Source organism: Sus scrofa, chromosome 14 (genome assembly GCF_000003025.6).
Source record: "Sus scrofa isolate TJ Tabasco breed Duroc chromosome 14, Sscrofa11.1, whole genome shotgun sequence".
NCBI lineage: Eukaryota > Metazoa > Chordata > Mammalia > Artiodactyla > Suidae > Sus > Sus scrofa.
In genome coordinates, this window is record NC_010456.5 from 31,249,912 (window position 1) to 31,264,187 (window position 14,276).

Consider the following 14,276-nt stretch of genomic DNA (forward strand, 5'->3'; position numbering starts at 1 on the left):
GCAACCTACACCACAGCTCACGGCAACTCCGGATCGTTAACCCACTGAGCAAGGGCAGGGACCGAACCGCAACCTCATGGTTCCTAGTCGGATTCGTTAACCACTGTGCCACGACGGGAACTCCCCGACTTGGATTTCTAATATCAGGTTTTCTTTTTTCCTTTCTTCCTTTCTTTTTTTGGGGGGTGGGGTGGGGTGGGCTGCACCTGTGGCATATGGAAGTTCCCAGGCTAGGGGTTGAATTGGAGCGGCAGCTGCTAGCCAACACCACGCCACAGCAATGCCAGATCCAGGAGTTCCCGTTGTGGCTCAGTGGTTAGCAAACCCAACTAGCATCCATGAGGACACGGGTTCAATTCCTGGCCTTGCTCAGTGGGTTAAGGATCAGGTGTTGCCGTGAGTTGTGGTGTAGGTTGAAGATGTGGCTCGGATCCGGAGTTGCTATGGCTGTGGTGTAGGCTGGGGCTTCAGCTCCGATTGGATCCCTAACCTTGGAACTTCCATATGCTGTGGGTACGGCCCTAAAAAAGACAAAATACAAAAAAAAAAAAAAAAAAAAAGGAATGCCAGATCTGAATCATGTCTCCAACCTACACTGCAAGTCATGGCAACACTGGATCCTTAACCCACTGAGCGAGGCCAGGGATAGAACCTGAGTCCTCATCGATACTAGTGTGGTTCGTTACTGCTGAGCCACAATGGGAACTCTAGTATCAGGAGGTTTTCTTCACAGCTGAAGTGAGAGTTACGTTTAAGGGAAAGAATTAAAATGGAGTGAAGATACTAAATTTAAAATTATTACGTTTAGCTCATGAACTAAATTGTGTCCCCTTCAAATTCACATGTCAAAATCCCAATGTGATGGTATTTGGAGATGGGCTTTGGGGAAATAATTAGGTTTAGATGAGGCCATGAGGGTGGGGCCCTCATGATAGGATAAGTGTCCTCATACGAAGAAACACCAGTGGTACAACAGGATAGGCGGCATCTCTGCAAGGCCAGGATGCAGGTTCAATTCCTGGCCCGGCACAGTGGGTTAAAGGATCTGGTGTTGCCGCAGCTGCAGCATAGGTCACAGCAGTGGCTCAGATCCAACACCTGGCCCAGGAACTCCATATGCCATGGGGAGGGGCCCCCCCAAAAATATATAATATACATATTATATATAATATATATATATATATTTCTGGCATTAAGGGGAGACAGTGAGAAGGTAGCCATCTGCAAACCAAGAAGAGAGCCAGCACCAGGAACTACATCGGCTTGCACCTTGCTCTTGTACTTTCCAGCTTCCAAAACTGTGGGAAAATAAATTCCTGTTGTGGAAGCCAGCCAGTCTATGGTATTTGTTATGGCAGCTTGAGCAAACCAAGACAGCCCATGCATCTATTTATATAAATGTCTGGTGAGATTAAACACACAAAAATCATTCAAGTTATTCCTCTTGGACACAACTCTCCCTTTGCCTAGATAAGCTGAAGTTTAAGGGGAGGAAAAGGGACTGCCTCTGGGAGATCTCACTTTTGGCCCCAATTCTTTTCCTCTCCCTCTATCCCCGCTTGATGCTAGGTGACTGTGCAGCCTCTCTTGCCAAAGAGGCACTCTATTTCCTGACACTTGGACCTGGGCCGGCTTCTGCTATAGCTAATACAAAGTGGCAGGAGTACTGATGTGAGCCAGCACTGAGCTTAGGATTCTAGCACATAATTTCCACTTTCTTGCACCTCGGCTTCCACCAGGAGAACATTTCTCTGGGGTAGCCTGCCAGGAGAGGGGAGGCACGGAGAGAAAACCACTCCAGTTGCCCCCAGGCATATCCATTCTAGATCCTCCAGTCAGCCACGCCTCAAATCTGTGTTCAGGCCCCAGCAAGGTTAGCAGAACCCCCTAGCCCACCACCCCAGGTGTGCAAGCAAACATGTTTCTTGTTATACCTCCAAGGTTGTGGAGTTGTTACCCAGCATCATTGCTATGGTAGAGAGCTACACATTGCCACCGCTTGGCACTGGATGATCATCACACGTTACAGATCCAGAAACTCTTGCAAACTGAAATGTGTAATTATTTTTTTAAACTAAGGAATTAATCATCCTGCAAAGAAAGAAAAGCAATGAGTAAATGTGGTTTCTGCTTTGATTATTGAAAACAGCCATTTCTACTGGAAACTGCCATTAAGTTGAGTCTTGAGGGTGAGTCAGGGTATCGGTAAAGAATGAAAATGATGAGTGTAAAATGTACTCACATACTTGTGAAAATTACGTTATGTATATTACCTTCCTTTAAATAATTTATTTTTTTTGGCCACGCCTACGGCATGTGGAAGTTCCTGGGCGAGGGACTGACCCATGCCACAGCAGCAAACCCAAGCCGCTTTAGCAACAACACCGGATCCTTAACCCACTGCACCACAAGGGAATTCCTATTACCTTTGACTTACTAGTTTTAAGATACATGGGAAATGTGTTCGAGAAAACAAATGACAAGAGTTGATGATAGAAATGTAAACTCAAGGTCAATTAATTAATTAACTTGTCCAGGGATCCCTCCAGCTGCAGATGGTGGTGTCTACTTTGGATGAAACAGGAGGTCCAGGGAAAACAAGGAGAATTTCTTTCCCCAGGGAGTGAGGTCAATTCAGTTCATGAGCTTTGAGAAGCTGGAATGTTACCTTGGGTCTGGAAATACTCAGTGATCCTTGTCAGGCTAGTGATCAAGTTTCCCCAGCAGTTCAGTTAATTACCCAGAACATTCTGTATTGATGGAGCCCTGAGACCCTGCATGACTCTCCCAAAGTCATTTTATTCAACAGGAGACATTTTCTTCCCTCTCACCTGGATTTTCTTGAGTTATCAGAAGAAAGTGTTTATGCATGCGCACAGGAGACCTGGTTTACACATTCTACTTTCCTTGTTCAGAGCAATCAGAGCAATGACCTATTTCCTCAAACATGATGTCTTAGAACTGCATAGCACCCACCGTTAGGGTTTGTCATTTTCAGTTCTGTGTCTGATCAGCAGGTAAAGCATGCATTCTGTGGCACTGCCGGCTTTTCCCTGTCCTGGGAGCTGCAGAGCGAGTGCCAGCACTCAGCTGCTGGTAAGCTGCTCTCTAATGAGCAAGAGGGAAAATTGGTTCTGCCTCTGGCACAATTTGACTTGGGGGAGACTGTGTTCTGAGGTACATAAAATCATGGATAGAGTCCTCCATTACAGAGAACAACTTAAACACTTCTGAGGATTGATTACTCAGTTCTTTCATAATCATGACATTGCTAATCATGATTCATAATTGGATAGCAAGCTCAGTGCCTGATCCTCATTGAAATGTGGCCATCCTCATTCATCGCTGGTGGGAATGTGAAATGATGCAGCCACCGTGGAAAAGACTCTGGCTGTTCCTCAAGAAGTTAGAGTCACCATATGACCCAGAAATTCCACTCCTAGGTATATAGCTAAGAGAACTGAAGCATGTGTTCATGCAAAGACATATACGTGAATGTGCACAGTGCCATGATGCACAACCAAAAGGTGGAAACAACCCAAATGCCCACTGATGATGAAAAAATAATCAAAAATAGAGCCTAGCCATAGCATGGAATATTATTTAGACACGAAAAGGAATGAAATAGTGGTACATGCTACAACAGGGAGAACCTCAGAAACATCATGCTAAATGAACACAGAAGACCACATAATGTATCATTACACTGATATGCAACACCCAGGCTAGGCAAATCCACAGAGAAGTTGGATTAGTAGTTGTCAGGGGCTAGAGGCAGGCAGGATGGGGAGTTACTGCTAATGGGTGTGGGGTTTCCTTGTGGGGTGATGACAGTACTCTGGAATAGAGAGTGGTGAGGCCTGCACACTTCCTTTCCCAGATTCTGAGTCAACCAGCTGGGTTGAAGTAATAAGAGACTCTGGAGGGAGATTGGAGAGGAAGTCAGGGTATTTTTTGCCCCCTCTCTCTTCAGGCAACATCCTCCTGCAGTGGTTACATTCACCTGTAGTTTCGGTTCCTGCTCAGTGGCTTCAGCTTCTGGACTCTGGTAACCATTTCTTTCCTTTGTCCCTTCTGTCCCGGGAGTGGTGGCATCTTCTTGTTACTGCTAATCTCTATCCCATTTGGCTTCTCAGATCTTCCATCATCTGTGGAGTCAGTTCTCTGTATTAATTTCCTTGTGTTCAAAACATCTAGAGTGACTTCTGCTTTCCTGCCTGGACCCTTCTAAGGGCTATGCCAACTTAACATTCCTTCCAGGAATACATGAAACTGCCTGTGTCCTCCCAACCCAATTAATGCTGTGTATTATAATCATAGGATGGATGGGGAGTTATTGCTAATGTATATGGGTTTTCTTTTGGGGGTGATGAAAAAGTTCTGGTACTAGACAATACTGAAGGTTGCACATCATTGTGAATGTACTAAAGGCCATTGAATTGCCCATTTGAACATGCAGTTAAAGTGGTAAATTTTATTTTATTTTTTATTTATTTATTTTTTTGTCTTTTGTCTTTTTAGGGCTGTACCCAAAGCATATGGAGGTTCCCAGGCTAGAGGTCTAATAGGAGCCATAGCTGCCAGCTTACACCAGAACCACAGCAACGTGAGATCTGAGCCACATCTGCAATCTACCCCACAGCTCATGGCAATGCCAGATCCTTAACCCACTGAGCGAGGCCAGGGATCGAACCAGCAACCTCATAGTTCCTAGTCGGATTCGTTTCTGCTGCGCCAGATAGGAACTCCTAAAGTGGTAAATTGTATGTTTTTTTTTTTTTTTTTGCCACAGTAAAAAGACTTTTAATAAAAATAAAGCAACAAGGTATAGGATCTTAGCACTGCAGAGGACTTAACATGCCACCCAATCTAAACTTTTCACTATTCATATGACTGATCCAAGTTCCAAGGAAGAATAAGGGGCAACCTGAATCACAGAGCTAGTTAGGTTCAAGGCCAAGACTAGTACTTGGGAGCTCTGACTTCCAGGCCTATTTTCTTCTTGTTCCATCAATCATGCCTATATTTGAATCTTGATTTCTCTCATTGGCAGAATACCTGGTGACTGGGAAAGGGGACAGTCCATAAATAATACATAGGATGAGATAAAGGCTCATATAGGAACAAATCAAGGAACCTGAAGGTCTTTCTGGATACTAAACAATTCAGGCAGGATACATTGATTTCAATATTTTTTTCTTTTTTGTCTTTTTAGCACCCGAGGCATATGGAAGATCCCAGGCTGGGGATCAAATCAGAGCTTTGGCAGTCGGCCTATACCATAGCCACAGCAATGCCAGATCCGAGCCGTGTCTGTGACCCACACCACAGCTCACGGCAACACCGGATCCTTAAGCCACTGAGGAAGGGCAGGAATCAAACCTGCAACCTCATGGATACTTGTCTGGTTCTTAATCCGCTGAGCCACAATGAGAATTCTGATTTCAATATTTTCTTTCTTTCTCTCTCTCTCTCTTTTTTTTTTTTTTTTCCTTTTTGTCTTTTCTAGGGCTGTACCCATGGCATATGGAGGTTCCCAGGCTAGGGGTCTAATTGGAGCTGTTGCTGCCAGCCTACTCCACAGCCACAGCAACATGGGATCCAAGACACCTCTGTGACCTACACCATAGCTCACGGCAACGCCAGATCCTTAAGCCACTGAGCGAGGCCAGGGATCAAACCCGCAACCTCATGGTTCCTAGTCAGATTCGCTTCCACTGCGGGAACTCCTTTTTTTTTTTTTTTTTTTTTTGTCTTTTTAGGGCTGCACCCCCAGCATATGGAGGTTCCCAGGCTAGGGGTCTAATCAGAGCTACAGCTGCTGACCTACACAACAGCCACAGCAATGCCAGATCCTGACGCATCTGTGACCTACACCACAAAAAACTAAATATGAACTATCCCACTGATCGAGGCCAGGGATTGAACCCGAAGCCTCATGGTTTCTAGTAGGATTTGTTTCCACTGCATCATGATTGGAAGGAACTCCAGCACATACTTCTTGAATAGATGAATGAATGACTTAAAAGTCTTACCAATTTACAGTAAAATTGCTGTTTAGGATTTACAAAAATTATTTTCCTCTTTACTTTCAGTGAAGTGTTCCTATTCAGGTTTTCAAGATTGAATAGATGTTTATTCCACAAACATCCTTTGCCAACATGTATTTTATGCAAAATCCATGATGCAAAAAGATACTTAGAGCTGTGAGATTGAAAGTATGTTTTTACATGTAAATCAATGAAACTGGACCATATCCTCACACCATTTGCAAAAATAAACTCAAAATGGCTTAAGAACTTAAATATAAGACATGATACCAAAAAACTCCTAGAAGAGAATATAGGCAAAATGTTCTCTGACATCAACTGTACAAATGTTTTCTTAGGTCATCCTCCCAAGGCAACAGAAATAAAAACAAAAATAAAACAATGGGACCTAATCAAACTTACAAGCTTTTGCACAGCAAAGGAAACCATTAAAAAAAAAAGAAAAGAAAGGACGATCTACCGAATGGGAGAAAATAGTTGCAAACAATGCAACCGACAAGGTCTTAATCTCCCAAATATACAAACAACTCATACAACCCAATGACGAAAAACAAACAACTGGAGTTCCTGTTGTGGCTCGGTGGTTAATGAACCGAGTAGTAACCATGAGGTTGTGGGTTCCATCCCTGCCTCACTCAGAGGGTTGAGGATCCGGCACTGCTGTGAGCTGTGGTGTAGGTCTCAGACACGGCTCGGGTCCTGTGTTGCTGTAGCTGTGATGTAGGCCATTAGCTGTAGCTCTGATTAGACCTCTAGCCTGGGAACCTCCATATGCTGTGGGTGCGGCCCTAAAAAGACAAAAGACCAAAAAAAAAAAAAAAAAAAAAAAAAAAACCAAAAACCAAAAAATGAAAGAACAAAAAACCAAAAAACACCAACCCAGTCGAAAAATGGGGGGAAGACCTGAATAGACAATTCTCCAGTGAAGACATATGGATGGCCAGCAGACACATGAAAAAATACTCAACATCACTAATTATTAGAGAAATGCAAATCAAAATTACAGTGAGGTACCACCTCACACGAGTCAGAATGGCCATCATTATTAGTCTACAAATAACAAATGCTAGAGAGGGTGTGGAGAAAAGGGAACCCCTCACACTGTTAGTGGGAATGTAAATTGGTAAAATCGCTATGGAGAATAATATGGAGGGTCCTCAAATACCTAAATATGAACTACCATATGATCCAGCAATCTCACTCCTGGGCATCTATCCAGACAAAACCACAATTCAGAAAGATACATGCACCCATACGTTCATAGTAGCACTATTCACAACAGCCAAGACATGGAAACAACCTACTATCCATTGACAGATGAATGGATTAAGAAGTTGTGGTACATATACACAGTGGAATACTATTCAACCATAAAAAGAATGAAATAATGCTATTTGTAGCAACACAGACCCAATTAGAGATTTTCATACTAAGTGAAATGTCAGAAAGAGAAAGAAAAATACAATATAATTATCAGCTATATATGGAATCTAAAATACGGCAAAATGAACCTATCTATGAAACAGAACCAGACTCACAGACATAGAAAACAGACTTGTGGTTGCCAAGGTGTGGAGGAGAGAGTAGGATGGACTGGGAGTTTGGGGTTAGTATATGCAAACTATTACTGGGTAAGCAATGAGGTCCTCCTGTATAGCACAGGGAACTATATCCAGTCTCTTGGGATAGACCATGATGAAAGATGATGTAAGAAGGAGAATGTATGTATATATATATACACACACACACACATATATATGACTGGCTCACTTTGCTGTACAGCAGAAACTGGCACAACATTGTAAATCAACTATAATATAATAAAAAATTCAACTAAGAAAATATGCTTTTACAGTAAAACAAAAGAAAGGGGTGGGGAAGATACAAAAATAAACTGAGGCAAAGAAACAAGTATCAAATTTCCTTCAAACAACCGGCTTCCCCTTTTACAAATAAAAGACAGTTACATAAGAATTGTATGTGGATTGAATTTCCTTATGGTTCAGCGGGTTAAGGATCTGGTGAAGCCACAGCAGTGACTTGGGTTGCTGCTGTGGTGAGGGTTTGATCCCTGGCCTGGGAACTTCTGCCTGCTGCAGGCACAGCCAAACAAAACAAACTCCCCCCAAACCAACCCTCACCCCCCCGAAAACCAAATAATTGTATTCGGTAAAATGTACAGAGCTATATGTCTAAAACATATGTAACCGTATGTCTAAAATCAATAGAGCTCTCAAGATATGGAAGTTAGGTCCTGCATTCCAAGCTATCAATGATTTCTTTTCTGGCACAGCTATTTACCCTATGTGTGTCTGCCTTCTTTTGTATTTTCTTTGTGAACTAAAATCACATATTCATTCATCATTCATTAAACTAATAGCAATTGAGATAATAAAAACCAGGCACTATGAACAGTGAGTGCGTGTGCAGCCAAAGTTGAAGAGTGGGTGTTTTTCTTTCAAGGGACGTGCAGATTAGTACAGAAGGTAAATCATTATTAGTACTGAAGGTAAATCATTATTAGTGTTTCAGGCTGTAGAGAAATGTCTTGGTAAAGGTATACAAAAATGGGAGTTGTGAAAAATCGGATTGAGAAGTTCCCCTCATGGCTCAATGGTTAAGGAACCTGACTAGTATCCATGAGGACCTGGGTTCCATCCCTGGCCTTGCTCAGTGGGTTAAGGATCTGGCATTATCCTGAGCTGTGGTGTAGGTAGCAGAAGTGGCTCAGATCTCACCTTGCTGTGGCTGTGATGTAGGCCTGCAGCTACAGCTCCAACTGGACCCCAGGCCTGTGAACCTCCATATGCCTCGTGAGTGCGGCCCTAAAAACACCAAAAAAGAAAAAAAAAAATCGGGTTAAAAACATTTGTCTAGGGATTGATTTTGAGGGCCATGAACGCCAGAATGTAATATTAAATAGGAAACAGAGATTCAGCTTTTGGAAGTGATATTATTTTTGTAATTAAGTAAAGTATACATGGCTACTTGCAATCTGACCTGGCTGTCTGCAAATAACATTTGTGAAATATTGAGGGAGAAAAAAATGTTTATTCACGCATTTAAAAAGACCTAAATGAGACTTCCAAACTTTGCATTTAAAAATTAACATGAATTAGGAGTTCCCGTGCTGGCGCAGTGGTTAACGAATCCGACTAGGAACCATGAGGTTGCGGGTTCGGTCCCTGCCCTTGCTCAGTGGGTTAACGATCCGGCGTTGCCGTGAGCTGTGGTGTAGGTTGCAGACGCGGCTCGGATCCCGCGTTGCTGTGGCTCTGGCGTAGGCCGGTAGCTACAGCTCCGATTCAACCCCTAGCCTGGGAACCTCCATATGCCGCGGGAGCGGCCCAAGAAATAGCAACAATAACAACAACAAAAGACAAAAAAAAAAAAAAAATTAACATGAATTAAAAACAAATTTTAAAGATGCAAGTTTAATTTTGTTGCTTTTAAACGCAATCATTTTTAATTCAATTTCAATTATTTTCAAATTAAATGAACAAACAGGGCACTCCTACTGGCCTTTCACACCTTGCTCGAAAGCGTCGACTCTCTTCCACTAGGCGCCAGTACAAGTAGACCCGGAACCTGCTCTCCTTCAGCAAGAGTTTTTCTGTAGGGACTCAGTCTTTAGCTGCACCGCCTTTGCTCCACCCTTCACAGTACTTCTGGACATTTTGATTGGCTGTAGCTACCCTTGTGCTCTGTCCTGGTTGCTCTAATTGGCTAACGACGTGCCATGAGCGCAAGGATGACAGTTTCCTCGGATACGACGCGGGCTGGCGGAGGCGTAGGGCGGGTTGAAGAGCGCCCTGAACAGGAGCTTGGCTGTGGCGCGCGACCGGACTCTTGTTCTTTTCCGGGGGTGCCATGGCCAGCGTCCACGAGAGTCTCTACTTCAACCCCATGATGACCAATGGGGTAGTGCACGCCAACGTGTTCGGTATCAAGGACTGGGTGACGCCGTATAAGATCGCGGTGCTGGTGCTGCTGAACGAGATGGGCCGCACGGGCGAGGGCGCCGTCAGCCTCATGGAGCGGCGGAGACTCAATCAGCTCCTCCTGCCGCTGCTGCAGGTGAGGCGCTCCTGCTCATTCAGCAAACTCTTACTATGCACCTGCTCTGTGCCAGACATTTCCTCGGGCCTGGACACTCTCTCTGCCCTGTTGGACTGCGAAAAAATATAGTTAATACCACCAGCAAGCACTTAATGGGTGCTTACGATGGGCCAGGCGCTGTACATGCATTTATTTTTTGCAGGTCTATATCTTGCTCCAGCATTTATTAGCTGAGTAACTGGGGAAAGTTATTTTCTCAGATCGTCTGTCTTCTGTAGAATGAGACTACATGTAGGCCTGAGTGTTGGAAACAGCTATAAGCTCTGCCCTAGGGGTCTGTAATAAGTGATAATAATGACATAAATGTAACAGCTAACATTGATTGAACACTCACTGTATACTAAACACCTTATATGTTTTAGTTGATTTTGCAGACTGAGGCGATAGCTCCACCACTTACAGGCTGTGCAGCTTGGGCAAGTTTCATAACCTATTTGGGTCTTTGCTTTCTCTCTGTAAAATGGAAACAATAATAGAAACTGTCATGTGATGGTTATATTAAGTTAGGAGATCCAGGAGAACATTTCATAGTAAATGGCACGTAAATGCTCAATCAGTTTTAGCTAGTTTCGTTTTAACCTTGTAGGAGTAGGACATGTAGTTTATATCATGTGGTTTTTCCATTTTTTGTGTGTGATTGCATGAGTGATGTCTCTTTCCCCTACTAGACTGTAAACCTCCATGAGGGCATTACTTCTTCCTGTTTTTGTTCACCCTTGTATCCCCAAAGCCTGGGACAGTATAGTTTATAAAGGGCTTATTTTAAATCAGTCACCTTTTTTTGGAGGGGAGAAAAGAAGGGGTACTAAGGACACAGGTTAAGGGGTACTAAGGACACAGTTAAATAAAAGAAATGAGGGTCTCTATTATTTTCTGCTTCCAGGCCTGTCTACATTACCCTTATTATAAGTGCATTTTCGGAGTTCCCATTGTGACTCAGTGGAAACAAACCCGACCAGTATCCATGAAGATGCAGGTGCTATCTGTAGCCTTCTTCAACCTACACCACAGATCATGGTAGCACTGGATACTTGACCCACTGAGCAAGGCCAGGGATTGAGCCTGTGTCCTTATGGATACTAGTCGGGTTAATTTCCACTGTGCCACAATGGGAACTCCCATTCACTCAACTATTTATTAAGCAGCAGATGAGGATAGATCTTTTTAGACTTTTTTTCTGTATGTTTGTGTATATAGATAGGTAGATGCATATGATTATAAGTATACATGTATCCTTTCAATTTTTCTTTTTTTTTTTGGTCTTTATGTATTTATTTATTTTTGGCTTTTTAGGTCCTCACCTGCGGCATAGGGAGGTTCCCAGGCTAGGGGTCCAATCGGAGCTGTAGCCTCTGGCCTACGCCATGGCCACAGCAACGTCAGATATGAGCCAGTCTGCGACGTATACCACAGCTCATGGCAATGCCGGATCCTTAACCCACTGAGCAAGGCCAGGGATCGAACCTGCAATCTCATGGTTCCTAGTCGGAGTCATTAACCACTGCGCCACGACGGGAACTCCTACCTCATCCTTTTTAATGGCTGTGTTATAGTCCAAAGTAATAAAAGAAACATGATCTAACTCATACTTTTAATTAATATTAAAATTTATAAATTAAAATAAACTATATTGATGAACTTACAGGTTCTTTTTAGTTTTTCTTCATTTCAAACAATACATGCCAAACATACCTTCCCCAGGAGTGGGATTGCTTGGTTATCCACATCTAAAATTGGCATATATATTGTCAGCTTACTCTCCAAAAAATATTCAGTGTTTAGTTTTAAACCTCAGCTAGGTTTTAATCTCCTTGATAGCTGAGGTTGCATATTCTGTCTCTAACAGTACATTTTACAAGCTTGGGCACATAGTATGACTGCTTATCCTGCAATGTTTGGGGAAGGATCAGATGCGATTTATGTTTATGAAAAATAGGACACCTGTATTTATATAATCTCCAGGCTACAAAACACTTTGAATTATTTTAAATCTTTGCCACTAACAAGAGAGGTTATTATTATCTTCATCTTATTGATGAAGGAAGCTAGGGCTCAGAGAGGCTACAACTTTGCTATGATTATAAAACTAAGAAGGAAAGGAGTTTCCATTTTGACTCAGTGGGTTAAGAACCCAACTAGTATCCATGAGGACACAGGTTTAATCTCTGGCCTCCATCAGTGGGTTAAGGATCTGGTGTTGCCACAGCTGAGGTGTAGGTGGAGGAAGTGGCTCTGATCTGCAGTTCCGATTAGACCCCTAGCCTGGGAGCTTCCATATGCCATGGATGTAGCCCTAAAAAGAAAAAAAAAAAAAAGAAGGAAGGAAGGAATAGGGTGGGTGTGGGGCGGGAAAGGGGCCCTTAGACTACAGGTTCTATGCTTTTTTTCCATTTTAAGTGTTTCCTCTGACTAAAAGAGAATGCTATGCAAATGTGAAAGCATTTTATGCAGATAGGTTTTTTTTCCCTTCCTGATTTGAGATTTCATGTGTGAAATGATTCTTAAAGCAGAGAGCTTGATAAGTGAATTCATGTTTGCAGCTGTTTATTAATCTCAGCTCTTAAAATTTTTTCTAAAACCTTTCTCTCCTTTACCCAGGGCCCAGATATCACATTGTCTAAGCTTTACAAGTTAATTGAAGAATCTTGTCCTCAGCTGGCAAATTCAGTACAGATCAGGTAAGTGTCGTTTTCTTCTGCATATATGAAAAGGTGTCAGAGTAGATGAAAATCAGAAAAAGGCACATGGTGATTAATTTCTTTAAAAAAGATACCTTTATTATTCTAGGTGTTTTCCTAAGTACCTTTATTTGATTTTTTTTCCAAAAGTGGATAACATTAAACATACTGCTTCAAAATTTATTATTCTGTATGAATGTACCTTGTTCGTTTTAATTGTTGCAGAGATTTTAATTTTTATTGCCTGATACATTATTTCAAGAAATTGTATAATCAAGACGACATCAGTAATGATACTTTTCAGAATATGGGCGTGACATTATGGATTATCAAATTTGTTTTATGTGCCACCATTTGATATGAATCTCTGAATTGTTTTTCAAATAGATTTATTTTAGGTAATTGTGGAATATGAAATGTGTCAAAGGGCCTTCCTAAAACACACACCTCATTTTTCTTACTCAGAATCAAACTGATGGCCGAAGGCGAATTGAAGGATATGGAACAATTTTTTGATGACCTTTCAGATTCTTTTTCTGGAACTGAACCAGAGGTTCACAAAACGAGTGTAGTAGGTATGAAATTCTTCTAAGGAGAGCAGAGAATATTTTCACAGAAATGAGCAGCTCTCTGAATCACGTCTATCATTACTCTGCTATATCTGAACACAGTGGGGATGTTGGACATGTTTTTGTTTGTATTCATTGCCTTGCCATTTTGATCTACATTCAAATAGTTGTCTTGTGGAAAAGCATCTTCTCTTTTGTATGCTCTTGTCACAGTGTTAGCCTGGTTGTGGGGTCTTTTAGGGCTTCTCAGCTCTTTCTGACATGTTCTGGTCACTTGTCTCTATTTTATGACTAAGTCAAGGTTATTAAGTAAACTTTTATGAAGAGAGGTAAAGTGAGAGTATATTCTTGATACAGCAGAAATCATCATAGCACTGTAAATCAACTGTACTCAAATACAGTTTTTAAGAAATGGTATAGTTTATAAGGCAAGGGCATACATGAAGTTTCTTGAGGCTTTTGTTAACTTTATAACCTTTTTTCATTTTTTTTTTTTGGAGGTTCCCAGGCTAGGTAGGGGTTGAATCAGAGCTGCAGCTGCCGGCCTACACCACAGCCACAGCAGGACGGGATTCAAACCGTGTCTGCAACCTACACCACAGCTCATGGCAATGCCAGATCCTTAACCCACTGAATGAAATCTGGGATCCAACCCTCATCCTCATAGATGCCAGTCAGGTTCTTAACCCGCTGAGCCACGATAAGAACTCCTGTAGCTATTTTGTTCCTGGTAGCTTTTATGTTATTAACTGTCAGTTATCTATTGATCTGCCATGTGCCAGGCTCTGGACTTTAAGAGAGACAGGCACCTTGGTCTTAATGGAGATTACATTCTAGTGGTTGTGGGAGGAGGGACAGGC

At 42.3% G+C, this 14,276-nt stretch overlaps 1 protein-coding gene and 1 long non-coding RNA gene across 3 annotated transcripts in view; one reads left to right on the forward strand and one right to left on the reverse strand.

Moving 5' to 3' along the window:
- LOC106505927 lies at positions 4,003–9,700 on the reverse strand. Its single transcript, XR_001300829.2, has 2 exons — positions 9,582–9,700; positions 4,003–4,148 (listed from the first exon to the last, which is right to left on the reverse strand). It is a non-coding gene; the product is annotated as an uncharacterized LOC106505927 (long non-coding RNA).
- The window catches only part of ANAPC5 (anaphase promoting complex subunit 5), a 46,740-nt gene continuing 42,247 nt past the window's right edge, over positions 9,784–14,276 (forward strand). Inside the window, exons 1-3 of one of the 2 annotated variants that reach the window (XM_001929287.5) lie at positions 9,784–10,127; positions 12,768–12,847; positions 13,313–13,422. In XM_001929287.5, coding sequence (XP_001929322.1) covers positions 9,921–10,127; positions 12,768–12,847; positions 13,313–13,422 — 397 coding nt within the window. In that variant the 5' untranslated portion in view covers positions 9,784–9,920. The remainder of the gene's footprint in view (positions 10,128–12,767; positions 12,848–13,312; positions 13,423–14,276) is intronic. The other variant, XM_013982845.2, reaches the window with a different exon arrangement.